The following is a 22,934-nucleotide window of genomic DNA, read 5'->3' as shown; positions in this document are numbered from 1 at the left end:
GTGACCTTGCACATCAGCTGGTTAAATGGTGATTCATTCCTCCCACTTCTTGGGAACCCCTATCATTTTATACAGAGAACATGGAGAGTGGCGAGCAAGTGACCTTTGAAACTGTTTCTCTATAAGAAAATGTTTAGATGGGCTTGTAACCAAACTCATCTTAAGGTGGAGTCAAGGCTGGTGGAATCCATCTTCCTGGGAGAAGGTACATCTTGTGGTTATGACTCCAGCACCATGCAAGAGGATGCACAGGAATGTAACCTACCCTGTGTTTATGTGGGGGGGGGAGCTCCAAGCTGCAGGTGCTGGCCCTCCCTGCCCTGGTTTCCTCTGACTCTCCAGGGCAGGCAGCTTCCCGAAAGACTGGAGTGGCTTCGCTTCTTTCTCATGTGCTGCAGGCTGTTCCAGCCCCACTGTGGCAGGGAAGCTGGGTGATCAGAGCTGCAGACACACCTCGTCCGCCAAGCACGGTGTCCCCCTGGCTGCTCGGCCACAAGTGTGGCCAGCTCTGCATGGAAGGAATGCAGCTCACGTTTTGGTTCGAACCTTTAAAAAACTGTAAGCAAGCCAGGCATGGCGTCGTACACTTTTAATCCCTGCACTTGGAGGCAGAGGCAGGCGGCTCTCTGAATTTAAGATTAGCTTAGTCTATATGGTGAGTTCCAGGCTACTCAGAGCTGATGAGATTCTGTCTCCAAAAGTAAGTAAAATAAGTTTGTAAGAAAATCTTAGGCACACTTAAGTTTCCGAGTCGATGGCAACTTAAAGAAAGGACAAGTTCATCGAGAAGCACAAATGGTGCCAAGATGGTTCAGCCGTAAAGACACCTGCTGCTTTTCTGGAAGACCTGAGTCTGAGTTCCAGCACCGCATGGGCAGCTCACAGCTACCTGCACACTTCAGCTGTAGGTATCTGACACCTTTGACCTGACCTGCAAGGGCATCTGTATCTGCATTTAATTATGTGCACACACATAATTAAAAGCGGTAAAACGAAATCTTAGAACACATAGTGTAAATAAACCTTCTATCGGGTTAGGACATATTTTACTACATGAGGTCAGACCATATATATCGGAGTCCCACTGTTTCGGTAAACATCAGTGTCATTTATTCCTTGAAGCTAACTGCTACATCATTTTAATTTTCATATACATGTGTGTGCTTGTGTATCTTGATACCACCCATGTTCTTACTCCTTGGGCGCCCACTAGCCTGCTTTCTCATACAGTCTCTCACTGACCCTGACTTCACTAATAGCCTCAGCTGGCTGGCCAGCGAGCCTCAGGGACCTCGCCACTTGCCCAGCACTAGAGTTATAAGCTCATTTACCGCACATGGCTTTTCATCTTTTGTGGGTTCTGGAGACTCCAGTCCTCAGGCTTCTATGGCAAGCATTTACCCAGCACACCCTTTTGAGGGTGTAATTCTTCGGCTGTTTTTTACTTCTCCATCTTTTATACTGGTTTCATGAGGTGGCTCTGCTAACAAATGTGCTTGGAGTTAGACATGTATCACACAGAAAAACTCCAGGACCGTATGTGTGTCATGTGGGTGACAGTGCAGCTTCAAGCTCCAACATGTCCAGGAGAGCTTCTCCACATAGCTGTGGCACTTTCCAAGCCTAAAAGATGAACACTTCTCGACAGCCTTTCCTACCAAGCTAAGAAACATCTGTTGTGTTTCTGCTAAGCGGGGCACTTAACAAAACACACTCAAGCCTGTCAAATGTTTGCATTGTGCTGCGTTTATTCCACTGGAAACCTGGAGACCGCACCCCAAAGGAGACTGCAGGCAGGGTGGGCCCTGCGCCTTCCCCTGCCTGCTATGTACATTCACAGTTCTGATGCGCGGGCTGAGGTTACTAGCAAGAGTAATCAGGAGAATGGACATCCGTCCCAGGTCTGCTCAGGATTCCCTCCACATGCCCAGGGGCATTCCACAGGAATCCATCACCTGCAGATTGGCAGGGCAGAACCCAGCCTCGGGACATCTTAGTCCAGGAGTCTCCTTCATTGGCCTTTTGGTGGCTTTTCTCATCTAAAACGTTGTACTCTACAGTTATAAAAACCAACCCGTTAGCTACAAAGTCTGTATTCACATTTCATTCATACCTAAGAAGCTAAGAGCCCAGAAACCAGTCTCCCTGCCCTTCCTGCGGCAGTGTGGTGCTGTGTGACTGAGGTTGAGAGGTTCTGTCTATGGATTTCTCCTGGGAAAAAGCACACAGTAACACTCTCTCTGAGAAAGTTAGAAAACACCTGTTCCTGCACTTACTAGCCTGGTGGTCATTTTTTGTAAAATTTAATTTAGGAGTAAGAAACAAAATTGCAAAGCAACCTTGCTGAGGAAACAAAGTAAATCTCCACTCCCTGTGCTTGAAGGATGAGTTTGTCATTAAAAAAAAGAAAGAAAAGATGAAACCAGGTAATGCCAAAGGCATCATGGACGCTGTTCCTTCCTGACTTCATGTGGGGTGGGGCACAGTTGTGTGGCCTGTCCCCTGCAGCTGTCACCTTCACAGAAAAAGGCCACCTGTGCTCAGAGGGTGGCTGCTGTTCCCAAGTCACCATGGTTACTGGTGCAAAGAGGGGGTGGTGGGCTTCGGGCAGTGCCCCCGGACATCTGTGTGTCTGCTCGGAGAGTTAGACTGGCAGGATAAGGACGAGGCAATGCCTTCCGGTCTCTTCCCCCGCCTGGTTCTTTACCCACATTCAGTGCTTTCACTAGTTACATGAAGTAGATTTTGTTATAGTGAAACTGAAACACCAAACTGGCAACGTTCATCAAAACAAAACAAACAAACCAAAAAAACAAAACAAAAAACAAACCCCCCCCAAAAAAAAACAAAAAAAAAAAACTAATGGGGGTATTCAGGAAGGCTTAAAGAATGCAGGAAAAAATTCTGGGCCAGTCTTCATGGTTAAACATCCCATGACCTAAGTGGGAAGAGGACAGAGAGGCCCTTTTTACTGTGGCCACCAGAGACAGTCTTAGAGACTACCAAAAACAAGCTTGGAAATAAATATCCTCATGTTAACACAAAAAATGAAGTAGAAAACCAAATTTTTCTTTTTTTTCTTTTTTAAAAAATGTTGAATGTTTTCCAAAGTACCTAAGGTTTATAAAATAGTCACGAGCTCCTGCACAGACACAGAAACACTTAGAATCGGATGGTGCCCCAGCACGTTGAGTGAGAGGTGTCGGGGCGAGGTGAATATTCCAGGGTAGGTGTGTGCAGTGTATGCAGAGGCCCCGCACTGCGCACACGGCACAGACAGACAAAGAAGGGAAAGCCTGGCACAAGCTCGGGACCAGTACATCCCAGGTGAGCCACAGCCAGACCTGTGCCCACCCCGCCTGTGGAGTCCTGCCCCACAGGGCGGCCTGAGCCCCCACCTGCCTGCCCGCCTGCCGCAATGGGCATATGGGCACACACGCAGCTTCCCTGCAGATGCCCGGCTGGGCCCTAGACAGACCTGACAGAAAACAAAAGACAGGGCAAATCCTCTGCACCTCACGTCTGTAGACATGAGAAGACAGAAACGCAGATGGCGCAACACACAAGCAGGCCCCAGGCCACTGCAGGCAGGCGGTGACGTGGGGGGCACTTCGTCCCTCCAGAATCTTCCATTCTAGTCCACTTTCTTACAAAAATTCCTTCTCCCAAAGTCTGAGTTTTCAGGGCTGAAGTCAATACAGAAGCCATTGGGAGTTGGTGCTGGAGATGTCTGTGCACAACTGTCAAGATGTGTCTGATCGGGGTACAAATAGTCCTCTGCGAAGTCAGGGCACACCTCTGCAAACCCACGGAAGTCATCTGAGAAGACAAGGAAGCTGATTATTGAGAGAGCCCCATTACCCGTCACTGGTCAGAGACCCTCTAGAAAGATGAATGTGGCAAGAAAAGTTACCACCCCAACACGGGTCCAATGACCAGACATTCTTCAGGCCAGGGCCTAAGGGTGGGGCTGTAGGTGCTGGTGTTGTAACTGAAGCCTGCGGGACAGCAGCTAATGGGGCTGGGGCGGGTGTCCTCCGCTACAGGGTGCATAGATCAGAAGCCCCTATAGTTTCTGCCTGCCGTGGGCTCAAAGCTTCCAGTTTGCTTCTAAATCACAGGAAGAAACTGGATCCATGATCACCATATCTTGCTGGGTTTCGGAAGGACCTTCTTCAGGGGGATCTAGTGCTATGTGAGGGGAGGGAGCAGCTTGGTGTGTGGGGGTGGCTGAGGGGCTCCATCATGCGCCCAGGTCCCTGAGGCTATGCTTCCTTGCATACCTGGGCTGGAGCGCCCCTACATCCTATCCCTGCTTGGGGGTGACACCATTCTGCTTCACTTACCAAATGTGACTCTCCCCTTCTCCTCCTGGTCGATAGCCTGGAACAAGTCAGTCACTCTTAATTCTGATACACCCAGTGCGGTCTTGAGGATGCAGGACAGGTCGGCCTCATCGATGCTGCCATCTGCAGGTGATCCATACATCTGCAAGGGACAGTGAAGAGTTACCCTGGGGGAACCTCCTTCTGGTGTTGGCTAGGCCTGGTACATTTTCCCCAGTGGTCCTGGCCCCACCTTGTCAAAGCAGCTGGCACCCTTGAGCAGGTGATGACTACAAGTAGATGGTAAGGCCCTGGCAGAGATGTGCCTGTCTCCACAGGCCTCTGCAAGTCCCTTATGGGCACTGCACAAACACATCCTGGTTGAGACTTGGAGGCTGTGTTAACTGCGGGAGCAAAGCAACAAGCAGAGTGAGATAGAGCTGAGACTTAGCTTAAGCAGGAGTGGCAGAAGGGCTCAGTACGCCAGAACGAAGTGGCCAGGCTCTCAGAGCAAGAACCAGAAAAGCAGAACAGTGTGCCTTCTCTGCCACCTAGTGGTCAAGAGATAAACTGCAGCATCTTCTGGTGACCAAGTGACAGTGTGAGAAAGTGAACAGTAGGGGCTACAGAAGACATGCCTGTGAGTTTTCCTTTCCATTTTCCTATGCTGTGGGAGACATGAACACGGGCCTGTGCGTTTCTCTTCCCATTTTCCCATGCACCAGGTGTTTCCGAAACCCCTACCTGGAAGTTTCCTGCAGGGGTGATACTAACATGGAAAACAGGAAGAGACCCCAAAGGGGCAGGACCATGTTTCTGATTTCACCTCCAGGAGTACACATGTCCCTCGGGTCCTACTCACAGCCACCAAGCTGTTTTACATATTGACATTTGGCCCTAAGTGTGGTGTGAAGAAAGGCATCCATGTCCCATCACAGACTGCTGCAGTGCTGCACGAGGAACCTAATGAAGTCATTTACTTGCCAAGCTGGGCTTGCCGAAATCTTTCCCTGGTCTGTCTCTTAGACTGGGTGAAGAGACGTGTCTTCCCAGAAAGTCATGGAACACCCATCCTTATTATGGAACATTCCACCAAAACCCTGTCACCGTCACTCTGGTTTGCTGTTCCCAGGGCCATATGTCTTGGGGACAGCAGGTAAGGACAGGGGCCTTGCTGTTAACAGTGGCCTGGGAAGGTACAGGTGCAGGTGGAGCCTGCCGAGGTCCGAGAGGTGACAGCTGGCCCAGGGAATGAGGTGCAATGGGGCCTGGCCATCCGTAGGAACAGTGAACACATGTCTGCCGTCCTATCACAGTGGCAATATGGCCCCAGCATGACTACCAGGGTGCTCAGTTGCCAGCCACGCTTACCCTTCTAGCAGCTGTGAGAGGCTTGCACTCCACCTTCTGCTGCTTGTGTTGCCAAGGCTGCTGAGTGCTGCTCAACACCCTAACTGATGACTTTAGAGTCCACCAGAACAGAACACAGTGCAGACACAGGAGGCTCAGGCTTCCCCAACCAGCCAGCAAGTGTTAACTCTCTTGGAGTGACCCACATAAGCTACCTGGACAACTGAGGACACTTCCTAGCACTGCTGTGGAATGGTACACCAGACAAGAAGGAAAGGGAGCTTTTGGAGGTCGTGAGAGATGAGGGCTTCCTGATACCTCTCAGCATTTCTGTGAGGGTTTTCTCTCGAATCATCTTGACTAAGAAGGAAACACCCAGTCTGGATGGGGGTGGCACCATCCCATGAGCTGTGGTTTCAAACAGAGTGAAAGGAGAGAAAGCAGAATGTGGTTGGCTGGGCACCAGCGTTCCTCTAGCTGTTTTCTGGCTGTGGCTACAACTGCCTCACACCCCTGTTGCCATACTTCCTCTGCCATGCTGGACAGTCGTCCCTTAAACTATAAACCAAAACAAATCCTTCCTCCCCTAAGTGGCTTAAGGCTTGTTCATGTGTCTGTATGTATGTATGGGCACCATGAACAAGCAGGTACCCACAGAGGCTGAAGACAGACTCATGGTGTGGCTGTGAGCCATCTGACATGGGTGCTGGGAACTGAACTCAGGTCCTGTGCAAGAGCAGCAAGAGCTCTTAACTGCTGAGCTGTCCCTCCAGTCCCTCAAGTGGCTTCTTGTTAGGTATTTGGTTACAGCCATGACAAAGGTAATGAATATAGAACAATGCCAGCAGTTCTTAGGCCTTTGGAACTTCTAAGTGGGAGATTTTCAAGTTTGGAGATGCAGGCTAGGGGACACGTCTGGGCATGCCTATAACAGTGCTTCCAGAGAGGTTTGATGGAGGGAGACATCTTGAGCGGAATGATGCCACCCCACAGGCTGGGCTTCCAGGACTGAGTATACAGGGAAAAAGCAAGAAGCCCGATGAACTTCGGCATTCACATCTTGGTTTCTAATCCCTAGTGCAGCATAACCAGCCACTTTACAGCCCAGCCTTCATGACCTCCCCACTATGTCTGTATCTCTTCAAACCATGTCCCTCAAATAAACCTGCCCTCCTTCAGGATGGTTCTGCCAGGTGTTTGTGTCTGCGGTAAGAAGAGTAATAACTGACATAAAGCCCAGTCCAAGAATCCACTTGCCTTGAATGCCAGCTGCATGGTGGCCAGGGTCTGGGATGGCCTGCACACCACGGACAAGGCGACCACATATTCACGAAGATCTATCTCACCACCACCGCTCTGCAAAAGAGACACACATCCGGACGGTGGCATGTTTGCCTGCCTGTCACAAGGGACCTTCTAGCTAGCTCACTCATCCCAGCCTGACTTGGTAATATCTACATACATGAAAACTGTGATTCCCAGGCATGCTTCTCGAACGTGAAGCTTTGCCAGAAAGTGAACAGGTTGGCCAGCATCTCCGAGAGGCCCTCCCTCCCCCCGAGAATGACTTCTCCCCAGTGGACCCACCTCGTCAAACAGTGAGAACATGTCTTCCAGCGCATCTGAGACAGGGACTTCCAAGTAGGCCGCAAACTCTGGAAGCCCGATCTTCTCTCCCCTCTTCACCCTTGCGCTCTCTGAGTATCTGTCTAGATCTTTTTCAAGGTTTTCTGGCTTTAGTCTAAATAAAGAATGAGATTTACTGATAAAATCATAGCACAGAAACTAAAGCAAGGGACTTACTGTGAAGTCTGAAGACCCATCAAAATATTTTAAACATTTCTTAACAAGCAGCAGGTTAGTTTCTGAGCACGGCACATCCTCAGTTCACAGAAGGCCAGGATTTTGTCTCCGTGTCTGTTTGTCCCCTGGGTATATTCCCAGGATGGTGTACAGGGGCAGCACCCATACACACAGCTGGTGTCCAGCAACAAGGTTTTTAAGGTTCTTCTTGCGGACTGCTGATGACATCTGAAACCCAACGTAAGCGGAGAAAGGATTTCCTGACCGGTCCCCTGCAGCGTCGGCACCACTGGGTTCTAGTGAATGCAGGAGAGCCACAGGCAACTCACCCAAGTCCCCTCACAAGTCTGGCAAACTCTAGCAGGCAGGTGTCAGCAGGCAAGCGAAGCTGTCCTTCTGCCAGAGCCAGCTGGCAGTCCTCAAATGTGTAGTCAGTTACTGAGACACCCAGGGCCCTGCAAGAGAGGGATCCTTTCACCAACCCTGACAGGCCACTGCTCCTCATCCTGCAGTGACAGAGCTGCAAGGGAATGAGTGTCCAAGGGCAGCCAGGGTAGCCAGTTCCTGGTGGCCTGCAGGGGAGCACTCAGTCTAATAGACCAGCTCATGCCAAGAGGAAAGCCCAGAGGTCACCACAGACACTGATTACAGGACACCCCAGTACCCAGGCTCTCAGGTACCAGGTCAACATGGGCCTCCCAGGAGGGGAAGGTGCTGAGCATAATCACGAACCCACGTCTGAGACCAATGATGGGTGTATCCTCCCTCCTGGGACTAGACAGGAACTGGTTTACCCGTGCGCAGGCCAGGCCTTTGCTAAGGCCTCAGTGAGCTAATATTTTAGCCACATAAAACATTATTTTAAGTTATATACCAAGACAGGAAATTCCTATGAACACAGATGGAAGCCAAAATAAGAGTGGCTGTCACTTCCCAAGAACACGCACATCGGAGAACAGAGTTCTTCCGCGTCACACAGGCAGTGAGCACACAGGCTGGCAATGCTCAGAAAACCAATGGGATGCCTGCAAAACCACTCCAGAAGTGCACACTCCAAGCACTCATGTGAGCAGGAAGGTCCTCTCAACTCTGGTTCGCCATGTGCTGCAAGCCATCAGACCCTCTCTGGATCCCACTAGAGTCGAGGGCTGGCATCCAGCAGAGGCTCAGGGCTGTGGTAACACGGCATGTTTTCCCACAGAATCTCAAGGAACCTGGGGGTGGGGGGGAGCTGAGAGGGGTCCTGTCCAGGACAGGGTCCCAGGGTTACTCCTGAGCTGGACACAGACACGCAGGAAATGCCACCGTTCCCTCCGGGAAGCTGGTCCCTCCCAGGGTCTGCCAATGAAAACTTGGAGGGAACCACAGAAAAGCCCCAAACAGGAACTGACAGCCCTGCATCTGGAATGCTCCCCAGAGCCAGCCAGGATGAGACGTGTACGTGAACCCTGGAAAAGAGGAAATAAGCTGTGGCTAGCAGAAGCCCTGACTGGAGCCCTGGGTGCCGGTGCTGAGTGCCGAGTCCCCAAGAGAAGTAGTGGTGAGCGCTGAGTCCCCAGGCGTGGCTTTGCAGAGTGCTCAGACCCGCAGGAGTCACAGCTCACAACTGGCACTTGTGCTTGATGGCTATCTCAAACTTCCCTTTCTTGGCACACAGGCTGCCAGACCTGCAGCTGCCTGCTCCTGCAGCTGCATGCCCCACTAATAGCATGCATGTCTGTGGCCTGCACAGTTGCAATGCGTGCTTGTGACGACCACGGCACAGACTCTCAGATCTAACGGGTCTGGAAGAGCTATACAGAATCATCCTGAAGGACCATGGCAGGAGGCCAAGGCCCTGCACTAAGAATTTAACTGCCTGCAAAAGCTGGGTCAGATTTCACGAACAACAACAACACCGCCCCCACACACACATACACCCCTATTAAACACATTTATGCAGAAAAACTCATTACCTGCTTTATGGAGAAAAATTCATTATGGGCTTTCCACTTTTTTGAGTTATTGGCTAAAACATTATCGGCCACTGCTACTGTCCTTGGTTGCCCCCAGAAGTGGAGAGTAAGTCCCTTTGCACACAGTGGCCCCCAACCTGTATCTGACCTTACAGCCTCCTTCCTGAAGCTAGCTTTCATGTACCAGACTTGCAAGCTTCCAGAGGAGGGAAGTAACCATCAGGCCTGCTAGCTATGTGGCTGATGAACCACAACACTAGCTGTCACTGTGACCCCATGGGTGCAGGAGTGGCATGCATACCTTGGCAGTAACCAAAAGCTCTCTGATTGATTTAATACCTGCCTAACAAGAGGAAAACCTGGTCTGGTACTGGAAACCTAGCCAACTACCAAGGGCTACTGAAGTCATAGATCTTAAGAGTAGAACCTCCAACTGCCACTCTACTAAACCAGCATGATCCCTAAACTACATTCTAAATATTTGTCCTTAAACCCACAGATAAATGTAGTTCCTACCCCTCATCAAAGAAACTTCTCTTTGCAACAGAGACCCATTACAGAAAACCACAGCCGATCAAAACAGTTGTGGAGACCAGCGGCAACTGACGCATCTACAACACAATTCCTGCACCTAAGGATCAAATATCATGGAAGAGGGGGCAGAAAGACTGTAAAAGCCAGGGCTGCAGGACGTTTGCGGAAATCTTGCCAACATGGCTACCTCAACACGACCTGAAGAAGGAAGGGTGACACCGACAGTTATGTTAACACAGATGGAAAAGCTTACAAGGCCTCAACCTCACACAAGGAACAACTGGCAGCCAGAGAATGCTGAGAATGGGGGAAACAGTCTTCCCAGGGATGAGATCACTGACTGGTTATTCAACACAGAACGGTCATAGCTGTAAATGTACACAGAAGTAACATTAAAAGGACCAAACAGGTTATATTTATGTATTTACAACACACACACACACACACACACACACACACACACACACACACACACACCAATGAAAGAAAAAAAGGCCATGAGTTTGACAGAGACTAGGGCTTGGGAGGGTACATGGGAAGGTTTGGAGGGAAAAAAAAGAAATGATGTAAGTTACTGTAATCTCAAAAAATATTAATTTATTGAAAAATTCTTTTCATACACTATATTTTGATTGTGTTTTTCCCTTTTCCCAACCCCTCCAAGATCCTTCCTATCTCCCACTCCACCCTACTTATGTTCTTTCTCTCTCTCTTTTTTTTTTTTAGAAGAAGAAAAAAAGAAGCAAAAACAGAAAATGGCTTCTGATAGTGAAAGTCTGGTGCTGCCCAGTGATGTCACTTAAGCAAGCAACCAGAAAGCATGTGATCATCTGGGTCAGGAATGTAGACTGCAGACTATTCCACAGATGAGGCTGGAGCAGGAGGCGGGGATGGGCATGGGACAGGTCATACAATACTCAAGATCCAGGTGGATGGGATGAGACTTTAAGAGAATATTGCATTCTCTGCACCAACTCCTTAGAATCTCTTCAAATCTAACTGAAGTAGGTGTTATAATCTGGCAGTAAAGCATGGTGGCAATCATGTGCTGAGTTCTAAAAAGATCCAATCTCTCCCCCAAAGCAGATCAAATCTCAGTAGAAGACCTTGGCCTGGCTTGAGTGTTCTTTTAGTCAGCACGTGTTCAGAGTTGTCTGTAGACTGTTGTCCGTGGAACTGCGGGGTTGAGACCGCAGCAACCGAGCTGTAATCTGGGCATCTGCCCTTCTAGAGGGGTGAGGGGGATGTGGGCAAGAGACTGTTATAAACAGTGATTAGAGAGCTGAGCTGGGCCTAGTCAGAGATGCTCCCGGAACTCCCTCTCTGGGTCTGTGCCAGGACTGAGGGTGGGACTCCCCCGGTGGAGAGACTAGAGTTCAGTTCCACTTTACACGGCCCGTTCAGGGGAATCAACACGGCTGTCCCCCATGGGGCTGCAGTGGGGTGCAATCACCGCCTGGTTTGTATCAGAAATACTGGAAGGTCTATTTTAGTATACGTATGGGAGATGGGGCTCAGACGGTGGAAGAAATCAGAGACGCACAGCACGTGGGAAACATGGCTGTTGTCCAGACTAGGAGGAACCAGAGAGTGAAAACAACACTTATGCTCTCAACTGTGCACAAGAGTCAGGTGGCAGCACAGGACACCCTAAGGAGATTAAACATACAAACACTATGATTCCTTCAGCAGGAAGAGTGACACTGTCAGCAAAGAGTTCACAGACAAAGTGAAGCCTCAAAACATCTGTGACCTGGGACTGACATCTGCCCACGTCAGTGCACGCCCCAGAAAACACGCCAGGGCTGCTGATTACTGGCAGGTTTATAACTTGCAAAACAAAGCAAAGATTAACCATCTCCTAAATGTTAAACAAGTCAAAACACCATCAGATAAAAGTAGAAGACACAAACCCAAGGCCACACACTCTCTCCCGCTAGCATATGCAGAACCTGCCTGCTCACTCTTGTACAAACCCATCCCCCAGCACCACTGGCAGCTGCTCACTCACTTGGCCATGACACGCCGTACATTGCTGGCATACAGGGCGGGATTCCTCTTCTCCTCCTCAGAAGGGCAATACACAGGCAGGAACTGAGGACAGGAAAACTGTGTTACCTCTGTTAGTACAAGAAACTGTTCCCACCAGAGCCACCATAAATGGTAACTGTGACAACATTAAGACTGGCAGAACCCTTCTTCTGGGACAGTCCACCCATGCCCACATGTTTTCATATTCACACCTACAATGTCAGTTCTGCACATATCCAGACCCACACACGCACGTACACACACACACACACAGCTGGAAACTTTATAGCTGCGCACTGCTAACCAGGCCACAATGTCTAGCTCCTAGTCTTTTGCATACCTCCATCCCTCAATGACAGTTTTGTGTTGAGGATTACACAACGGTACTTCTACAGTTTCTACACCTGAAACCCACCTGGCAGCTGACATCTACTACATCAATGTGATAAATCATGCTATAAATACAGCATTTTAAATGACTTAGTGGTCCATGCAGCTGACTCTATATCATCCACGAAAGGTATGGCAAAAGACTATCCCTGATTTCTGTTCTCGGAGCATCTTGAAAGCATATCAATTCTCACAATATACATAAAAGCTTTCAGTTACATTTTAGAGATTTCTAAAATTACAATGTTTTCCACATTAACATTGGTACCGTATACCAGCAATGTGAATAAGGTCACGCACAGCATGTTACAGGGCCACTCTTAGTCTCTCTTATGTGAACATGAGAGACCCAGCTGGAAATAAGTCTGCTCAAAGTCACAGGGGTCCCAGTATGAGACCATGTTCCTTCTCAGACCTGATCCTGTTCTCTCCTAAGAAGAGCCATGGAAGCATCCAGAGCAGAAGGACCAACACTGTCTGGGCTGTGCTCTTTGTAGGAGCCACGTTAGCCCGTCTGCTCATTTTGTATGGCTCTGCAGTACTTACAGGAAATGAGCAGACGATTTCACCGAACACAAAGGTGCATAGGTCTCAGGTGCAGGTCCATCAGAATTTTTTTTTAAAAGAAAAACAACTAAGAAACAAACAAACAAAAACAATACTCTTTCTACTCAGAGAAAGTTCTACAGGCCACACATACATGATGTGTTGAATTTAGCGAAGAGGGTGAGTTTAGGACTTAGGAACCTGCCAGGGGCTGAAAGCTGAGAAGGCAGGTATACTCTACAACCAGTGCTTAACAGGATGAAGATAGAATGAATTTAGTTATTCAAATCTCGCTGCAATGGTATTAATAATGAAGGCAAAAAGAAAATGTCTCTGTTTTGGTTTTTTAGACAGGGTTTCTCTGTGTAGCCCTGGGTGCCCTGGAACTTGCCCTTGTAGACCAGGCTGCCTAGAACCCAAAGAGCTGCCTGCCTCTTTCTCCTGACTGCTGAGATTAAAGGCATGTGCCACAACTGCCCAGCTGGCAAAGAGAAAATGTATGTGTCAATTTTATATACTCTTAGGCAATAGTCATCTAAATGATGTTGCTTTAGTTTAGAATGATAGCTTTAGTTTCCTTGTAAGTTTTTTTTAAAAATCCTGTCCAGGGCTAAAGAGATGGCTCAGCAGTTGAGAGCACTTGTTGCTCTTGCAGAGAACCTGGGATTCTGTTCCCAGAATCCACATGGCAGTGAATAACTGTAACTCCAGTTCTAGAGGATGTGACACCCTCTTCTGGCCTCTGTAGGCAATACATTCACATGTGCACACACACACACAGGCAAAATACCCAAACATATAAAAATGAACAAATCTTAAAGCAACAACAAAACCCTGTCCAAATGTATTCAAACCACACAAAGGACAGGAAGCCACTAAGAAAAGTGACTATAAAGTTCCTCTAGGACACAGACAAATAAAGAGACACCCAAGGACAGATATGTAACATTATCTGCACAGATTAGATACTGTGTAACAACCTATACAGCTTTGGCTAACAGCATTTTAATGATGTGCCAAGCCGATTCCAGTGTAACAGAGCACGACACTGTGTCAACAAGAGACTCAGTGCAACATTATGTGATGGACATAGCCACAAAGCTCTGGGTTAACTCTGTTGTAACACTGTATCCCTGCAGACCAGTGTTACACTGTGTTTGACACTGTATTCATACAACTGGGGCTAAGCTGAAACACAGATCCCGACATAGCACACTGTATCCATGTAACATTGTGACACCGTACTCACACCATCCCCAAATCTAATACTGTTCCAACACTGCAAAATTTCAGACCCCAGTGGAACCCAGTATCCCAAAAATCACAACAGAGCTGGGCCCTGACCAGACACCACCCCTAACCCATCAGCCACCATGCTGCGTAACACTATGCCCACTTACCTCAATTTCCACGTGGTTTTGAAACTGGCACAGAGTGAGCCACAGGATTTTCAACCTTAAAAACAGCATTGAATCATTTTACAACATGGTTAAAAGGTTAAGACTCCTAGTTCATGTAGCTGCATGACTCCAAATTCTGCCTAGAACCCTTTAGGAGGTGCTGCTGGGCAGTGAACATGGGAGGAAGGGGAGCTTTCCAAAGTTGAAAGTTTAAAAAAAAATAAAAATATTTTATTAACTAGAGATCTTCACTTTTTTGATTAAACATTTACTTTGGTCTTTGGTTATTCCCTCCTGCCTTGTCTCCTTGTCTCCAGGATGACTAGCCACTCATCTAGGCTGGACAGACTTCCAGGCTTTAAGTCATGCCATGGCCTGTCTGTTTGCCTGACTTCTGGGGTCCTGGATCTTCGGCGTTTTTGCCACTACTCATTTGCCTGAATGGGACTGCAGGGCTACCTGGAGCCCTATCCCTGAGGGATTCTCTCCTCTCTCCCACAGAGTCAGTCACTCTTAATTCTGAGCCAATCTTTTTCTGCCCTAACATGTCAGCCTAAGCCCAGGACAAGACCCTGGAACCCAGTTCCAAGTACTCCTCTAAGTCTACCTTCCTGTCTCAGAGGTGGTGGTCTAACATCACTGCAGTGGCACTTCCCCAGCACTGTGCTCCAGACACCCTGGAAGGCCTGGAGCTGTCTAATATCTGACCTCCCCTCCTCCTTCAAGCCCCTCCTCCCTGCACACAAATGGCAACTCCAGTATTATGGACACCCTTGACAGCCAAGTGTCCCAAGTATGGCTGCTGTAGTTTTGGTTTCTCTTATTGATAATCAAAGCACAACCGATTCCCAGTGTCTGTGCTGGGAGGCTAGGAACACCAACTCTAGAGGGCCTCCCTCACCTAGTACCACCTGAGTCCCGCTACCTACACAAAAGCTGCCATCCCCAAACACCAGGTGCTGCCAGGCAGACAGTACCACACGTACTAGGTGGGTAAGGGAAGGGCTCAGTTACCTTCCTGTGGGTGCTGGTGTGAGGAACTTACATCCCCAGAATCCAGGAGTGGTACATAGCCACACGGGACCACTTAGCTTTTTCACAATGGGCTGACCCTAATTGCTGTCAAGAGTAGTTTTCACATTTGCAAAAGTAACGAGGGCACAGCGAGTCACAGCGCACTGTGCATCCGCAGCATGAGGACAGACAGGATGACACAATGCCCAACTTACGCTCCGGGTCCTTGCCACGTCCATGTGATGGTGTCCTGGGAGGGAGAAAGCAGGTGGGTCAAAAGTAGAGTCAGACACAGGAAGGCCAATCTTACCCAGTCCAGAGATTCAATTATTTTCCTCTACATTAATACAGGCAGAATAGAGGAAGCTGTGCCCTGGGTTCCAGGGCTCTGAACAACCCAATGTCTCAAATGGCCATCTTTTTCACCACACCCTGATGCTGCCAATTCTAATATTGGCCTAAGTAGGGTTGCTACCCATTACCCCTCTCTCCAACTGTGCTGTGTCTGCTATCTGCCCCCTAAAGATGCTTCCATAGGCACCTCATACAAGGTCTGCCTAGACCTGGTCATGTGATCTCATTGCTGCCTCATTCCAAGGCTGCATCCATATCCCAAGTGTCTAGCCATGACTACCAAGGCATGCTACTCCCAGGTCAACCCTGGGCTTTAAAGGGGAGCCCTGCCACCTCAGGAACCTGGCTGCCTCACCCTATGTATGTCAAGAAAGATTTCAGAAACTACCCTTAGCAGCTGTACCAAACATTTCCACAGGAGCTGTGCAACAGCTACCGCCCACCTCACATGGCTCCTTCCTTTCCTTCGCCATCCTCTATCTATTCTTCCTGCCCTGGTTTGGCTCCCCTGGCAGGGTCTGTGCGCAGAGCTCTGGCAGTGGGGGCACATCCTGTAGCTATATGGCTGAAGAAGGTCACACAAACCTTAGAAACAGAAGCATAGGCCAACTTCCTGCTTCCCTGATAACCAAGCTACCAAAGTTCTAAGGGACCAGTGAGGAATAGGGCCCTTACCAAGCTAAAGAATCAACTCAGAATGGAAACTTCACTCCAACAACACAGGCTGGCAGGCTGCTCTATTCCTGGGTGTTCTGACTCTCAGCAGAGGGCAGGGCCTTCCTCAGGAAACTGACAGGAAATAGACTCTTCTGTGGTTCAGAATACCCAGTGGAGTCATCCAGTCTGTTAGTTCTATAAACTGATGGTACAAATGGCCTCCACTGCTTATCCATTTGCCTCAGGTGACTTCACGCCTCGGCACGCAGGCCTGGCTCCACACAGGCAGACTGGACCCTGTGTGTGTGAGCTGCCTACATTTTTTTTTTTTTCCTGCCACTGTAGACTGTGAGCTGAGGCTACCTTCTGTACTGCCCTCTGCTGTTATGGTGTCTGACTGCTACAGGCAGGGAGAAGTCACTGTGGTAACCACCTCCACTTTATTATTTCCACCAGAAATGCTACACATGCCCAGCACCAACTCAGGGCCCTGGGGCTCATATTCATAGACTGGCCACTTTCATAAGCCTAAGAAAACCTGCTCCAAGAGTCACATCAAAAGGGAAATCTGCAGTTGGCATCTATGCAAAGGGCTGGCCCTTTGAGAGAAAGGCCCAGTGGTAAAACCCAGCAGAACTTGCTCTGAGGTCTCTGTTGGTATAATGTTCTTTTGGAATGTATATACCTTACCCTTGTTCATTCAAATGCTGATTTCTCTCCCCCATTCTCTGGTTTCAATGTGGACATTGAATTGTGATATTATTCTAAGCATCACCAGTCTCAACTGTGTGTAAACATGCCAAAATAAAACAACCAGCCACAATGTTGAGCAATGGAGAGGAAGGAGTAGGAGGGAGAGGGGAGGACCCCAGAGGACAGGAGGAGTGGGAGAAGAGAGCAGAGACTGGGAGAGCAGAGGCTCGAGGAGAGATCTTGGAACGCCATGGATAAATGAACTGGACCTAAGATATCACTAAAAGCAAGTATAATGGGTGAATCTGAATGTTAGAAACCATGAGGGCTTGAAGGTTTAGGATGGAGTATCTATTGCCCAGCATTGTGTTCTAGGTTAACTAAATAAATCACAGTCTCTGTGTGGCGATTTGGTTATACAGCTGTTTTGGATTAACAGCAGCATTACTGAAATATATATCAATAGTAAATAATAAATGTAAAATACAACAGGCCTCCCTCATGAAAAATCCTCCCTCCTCTGAGCCAGGGTCCTTCCAGGTCATCCAGGAGTTCTGGGCCTAATTGCTCTGTCTTACTTTAAAACAGTTGGTGACACTTCCAGCTGGGGTAAAGGAAGCATAACAAAGGCACACTGACCTCTACAGCCACCAGATTTCTTACCTACTGCTCGGTCTTCGAGAATGTGAGCAGCCCTGGATTTTAAAATTGCCAGAGGGTGAGCCAGGCTTTGGGAGCTTCTGAGGACTGCTGGGATGAGTCAGGACAGGGGCCTATGAAAGGTGGAACTCTGTGTGCCAAGGCTGAGACTGTTCTAGAACTGTCATAAACACACCACGGAGCTAGCTTACACTTGGGGCTCCACCTGTGGAGCCTGTCCTTCCCCTCTGCACTGAGACTGTGTGATGGCACCAACTGCTCTCTCAACTACTGTACATGAGTGAAGGACACAGGGACATGGCAATCCAGGCACAGCCAAAACATCTACCCAGTTCATTCACCCCGAACCCACCTCATCTCCTGTCACAGAAGAACACTTACCAATTTGTTCGGGTAGCGCAGCACCACGGGTTGGACAGGAACTCCAGGAATGAATGCACCTGCCAAGAAAAGTGTGGGGTCTCACTGCTGACAACAAAAAACAGGGGAAAGTGGGACCTAGCTGCGGCACTTTTGCTGGCCTTAGCAGACTGGGCTTTTCTGTGCCAGTTTTCCTGGTCAATTGAGGACAGTCTTTGGATTCCTGGACTGTCTCTTCTACTCCTGCATTGCCCATGAAGAGAGGAGTTGCTGGCATCTCAGCACCAACATGGACACAGATGCAGAAAGGAAGTGAGGGTCTCCTGTATGTCTCTACCTCAGGACCTCAGAACTACCAGGACCTCTTTCCATAGGTCTGCTCTGTTGACCTGGTTCGTCCTACTCACTGTCCATGACCTGGATTTGGAGTAGATCACCATGGAGGATGAGGTACACCCGGTCTCGCCTTGGGTAGGGCAGTCTAGCCTAGTCCCTTCCCCATGTGTGACCAGGAGAGCAAGCTACAGGCTGGAAGACCTCTGCAGTCAGTGGGAGCTGCCAGGCCCCGGGCCCCTTGTAGCCCAGAGGGCAAGAAGATCTCAGCATATCGTGACCTCACTGATCAGGACCTCAGAGCTCAGGCACACATCACCACCCCATGATACCCATTGCCTTCATAATCTCCCATCCTCCTGCAAACAGTCTAGAGTTCTCGGCTCAAATGCTAATATTTTCCTGGGACTCATAGAAATGCTTCTCAGAAATTGTCATAAAAGACAGCAATAGAGATTTCCATTATCAGCAGATGACATTTCTTTAAAAGTCACGATTGGTTTCCTCTTTTTGAGGATGATAAAAAAACAAAACAAACAAAAAACTACATACCAGGTTTGAAGGTAATGAGGCAGGTCCTATTTGTACATGTTCCTTCTGGAAAAATCATTATCTTCAAATAGGAAAAAGAGAGCATTAAACCATTGTAGTTAAATCAGAGTCCACAAGCGCCCACCTACCAATGTGTGTTTTCAATTACTGACAAACTTTTATTAGACTATGGCTCTTGGAAAGGGGAGGATCTTTGTGAAGCCCCCCCTCAGGGTTGGGGACGAGGGGAGTGAAATGAGATGCACTATTAACACAGAGTAAACAGCTGTGAAGGACACAGTACTTCTCAGTCACACAGACTTCACAGGAAAGAATGACAGCAAGAGCGGAGGCACTGCTGAGGTGCCACACCAGGAGGAACAGGGAGCAAGAAGGGAACTGTAGAACACTGGACAGCTACAGAGTGAAAAAACTCCTGTCCCCACAGACATGTCAGTGGCTGACTCACTGGCCAAGGTGAACAAACTCAGCCGGCACGAAACAAACTAAAACTCCCCATGGTGGGAAGCACAGCTCGTACAGCTTTCAATTCTGAGCCCTGAAGGGAGGGGGATCCACTGAGGAGGCTGGGCAGGCTCCGTGGGCATGCTGGGAGAGCACAGGTGAGGTCCTTCAAGAAGCAGTGGTGTGGAGGGAATGGGGGGCACACACACGTGCCCACATATGCATCTGTCACACCTTAGAAGCCAGAGGCCTGCAGAGGCTGCCCGTGGACACAGTTGGCACCAGAGCTTTTGAACAACTACCGACAGGGCATCTTCAAACCCTCTAGCCTCTACTGTTAGCTCAAGGGCAAAGGAAGAAACAGAACATACGTGACACCAAGGCAGCTCAGGCTTACATGGGCCATGGGCAAAGGCAGGCCTTATGGATGCAGCTACAGGAGCCAGCCAACAGACACGAGGCTCACTCCAGGAACTGTTGAATTCCTCAGGCTCACAGTTAACTTGAAAAGCAGACCATACCCAGGGCAATCAGCAGGGTGCCACCCCATACAAAGAATGTTTTCATTTTAAGTCCAGACACTGAAACCCGAAGTGCCCAACACCAAGCAAACTCTCGGACGCACACATTGCTCAGAGACAAACGAAACAACGTGAACTTCAGCACCAGAGCTGGACAGAAGCTTTGTGGTTTCCTCTCTTTCTCCCATCATTAAACTGCACATCTTTCAGATCATCCCATCAAAGCAAGTAGGATGGTTCTACCTGAGGCCACTTTCCATTAGACTGTGCCCGTCGCTTGATCTCCTCCACTGTCTTCCTTCGAGAGTCCTGGTCAGACCGGGACACGAACACCGGACGGATGTACCTTATGAGAGCTGTGGGAGTCAAGATGGGATATCAGCATCCATAGCTTCCAACAGCAGGCTTGAAGCAGAGACCTCTCAGAGGCCATACCTCAAACACACCTACCTCCCTGGGCCATGCTGATGCCTGGAGGGTAAGGGACTTTCCAGTGAACCCCCACAACCTGTGTGCCCTGGAGGAGCAATGGGTCCATAGGACCATCGGTGAGGACACATAACACATGATGGAAACCTAAGACCACTGAAACCTGGACGATCTGCTGCCACTCCATTAGCAGAACAAGGAGTTTCAATTCTCCTGGACCCCACTGTGGGTTGAACTTGCATCCTTGAAAGTCAGGGATGAAGCCCTAACTCCTGGTACCTGGGAATGCGACTGTAACTGAAGATATATGCAGATAAAGTTCTGATGGTATTCTAATTAGGGTAGTCCTAATCAATGTCTAATGTTCTTGTACTGGTAAGAAAACAGAGGCAGGGTCTTGAGAGGAGGCTACATGATGAGGAAGGATGTGCTGTGCTGTCAAGTTAGAAAGTCCCAAGGACTGCCAGCTGCCATCATGTGTACGGCTTCCTCTTGGACTTTTGGCTTCCAGGGTGATGAGAACAAACTCTTGTTGCTTCTTTAAAGGAAGAACCCCAGGGATCACACACAGCTCTGGAGTACGAGATACCCATAGTATCTCCACATTTGATTAGGTTTGAGGCACTTATTCTGCTGTGAGCTCACAGGGCTCAACTGACCAAAATGTTGGGGACCACCAATGCAAGAACATAGTGCTTGAAAGGATAGTGCTCAATAAACCCTGAAGAGATTTTTTAATAAGTCCAAGATCTGAGACAAAAGGAGCAGGGCCCACGGCTGCTTGCAGCCCCTAGCCTACTGTGTCTGTAGCTGATCCCAGGACCATTTTAGCTGTAGGTTCTTTTTGTAAGTCACTTTGAGACTTGAAAAGAATACTTTGTGATTCTTTCTAGGTGGTTTTCAAAAAAAGCACAGAAATAAAGAAAATAAAATAAAACAAAACAAAATAGGAAAAGATACAGAGGAAAAAGAAGAAAGGGAAGAAGGAAAGGGAAGGAGCGGGGAGGGAGGGAGAAAAACCCTTTGATCTTGCAATAGCCCACTGGGTCTTTATAACTCTTCTAAAGAGCCAAACATACACAGGGGATAGTGGCCGTATTTTTCCAGTTCTTAAATCATTTTATTGTTTCGTCATTTTAGCAGTTGTTGCATCCTTTTCTGTCAACTTCCTGATGCTGCTAAAATGACCAGAGTGTGAAGGGAAGAGAAATGACAGGATGCTGCGAGGTTACATCACAATCCTGACCTTGTCTGTTTTGCCTTGTGACAGCATCATTTTCCCAGAGGCAATGGGGTTTCCCCTGGTTCTCTGTCTAGTGTGTTTTGTGGGGCTGAGAACAGAGGCTTTCTGTGTCCGTGATGGCAAGGATAAGAGAACTGACTCAGTGGGAGATGCCTGCTGGTCCTTTAGTGAACCCAAGGATGGACACATGGACGTAAGAAGGGCTCCAAGGATGGAACAAGGCAACAGTAATCATCTAGGCACCCAGGATGGTGTCTCTGAGGGTTCCTGGGAAAATCACCTTCCACCAGACAAATGACTATAGACCTTGATGGGCAAGTTGCCACTAAAGACGAGACCACAGCTCCCTGCCAGCAGGCCACGCCATGCGAATGGTCACCAGAATCCTGCCTGAAGTTCCGACAGGCCTGAGAGGACACTTAGCATTTTACCTCCAAACATCATGTGACCAGTTCATTGAATGAATGGGTCCTGGGCTGGTAGTTTTGTCAGTTTGACACAAACTTAGATATATCTGGGAAGGAATCTTAACAGAAAATGATTCCCTGAGACTTTCCTGTGGCAAAGTCTGTGGGGGCATTTTCTTGATGTGAGAGGGCACACTGTCAAATAACGCTGGGTTGTATAGTAAAGCAAACATGACCTCTACAGCCTGTGCTTTCCACCTGAGAGGCTGAGCAAACCATGGGGAGTGAGCTAGTAAGCAGCAGTCCTCCACAGCTTCTGCTTCAGTTTCTGCCTCCAGATTCCTGCCCTGACTTCTCTCAGTGTGACCTGGGGTGCAAGCTGAATTAGAGCCTTTCCGCCTCAAGCTGCTTTTGTTCATGGAGTTTTATTACAGCAAGAAAAAAACCTGCAACAGACACATAATAAAAGCTGAGCCACAGAAGACTGACAATGGAGAGGCAGAAGAAGGTATGAGGTCGGTTACACTCCTGGTACTGACAGACCTAAAGACGAAAACACTTTAAGTAATTTCAACATTCATCTCAACAGTTAGGAGCCGTCAGTCACAGGATCCAAAAAAGACGGGCTGGAAGTTGGGACAAGGCATTTTCTATGTGAGCCTGCTCTGAGACAGGAACCAGAATACATCCTGGGAGGGGTGAAGAGGACCCTTAGCTGCGTGCCCAGGACAGCACCTCATCTGGCACATTGCCTTCAAAGGTAGCTGGGTAAGGAACCAAGTGGGATGAGCTCCTTTTGGAATCTAATCACTATTCCCCTCCCTCTAGAGACAAGGTCTTGATGCCTGAGTGAGGGATCCAGTGACCCTCCTGCCTGGGACTATAGGCACATACCTTTGTATCTGGACAACCAACATTTCTGATAGCCACCAC

General features: G+C 48.7%; 1 protein-coding gene across 1 annotated transcript in view; it reads right to left on the bottom strand.

The window, feature by feature from the left end:
- Nucleotides 1-1,734: 1,734 nt before the first annotated feature.
- The window catches only part of Lpcat1 (lysophosphatidylcholine acyltransferase 1), a 43,988-nt gene continuing 22,788 nt past the window's right edge, over nucleotides 1,735-22,934 (bottom strand). Inside the window, exons 4-14 of the mRNA XM_055597925.1 lie at nucleotides 20,166-20,278; nucleotides 18,958-19,018; nucleotides 18,094-18,152; nucleotides 15,564-15,598; nucleotides 14,335-14,389; nucleotides 11,979-12,061; nucleotides 7,808-7,933; nucleotides 7,263-7,416; nucleotides 6,933-7,031; nucleotides 4,347-4,488; nucleotides 1,735-3,819 (exon numbers count right to left, since the gene is read on the bottom strand). Of these exons, the coding sequence (XP_055453900.1) occupies nucleotides 3,635-3,819; nucleotides 4,347-4,488; nucleotides 6,933-7,031; nucleotides 7,263-7,416; nucleotides 7,808-7,933; nucleotides 11,979-12,061; nucleotides 14,335-14,389; nucleotides 15,564-15,598; nucleotides 18,094-18,152; nucleotides 18,958-19,018; nucleotides 20,166-20,278 (1,112 nt within the window). The 3' untranslated portion in view covers nucleotides 1,735-3,634. The remainder of the gene's footprint in view (nucleotides 3,820-4,346; nucleotides 4,489-6,932; nucleotides 7,032-7,262; nucleotides 7,417-7,807; nucleotides 7,934-11,978; nucleotides 12,062-14,334; nucleotides 14,390-15,563; nucleotides 15,599-18,093; nucleotides 18,153-18,957; nucleotides 19,019-20,165; nucleotides 20,279-22,934) is intronic.

This window comes from Psammomys obesus, unplaced genomic scaffold, assembly GCF_907164565.1.
Source record: "Psammomys obesus unplaced genomic scaffold, mPsaObe1.curated_primary_1811, whole genome shotgun sequence".
Taxonomy (NCBI): Eukaryota; Metazoa; Chordata; class Mammalia; order Rodentia; family Muridae; genus Psammomys; species Psammomys obesus.
The sequence above is the reverse complement of the archived record's forward strand: the minus strand, read 5'-3'. Positions and strand labels throughout refer to the sequence as shown.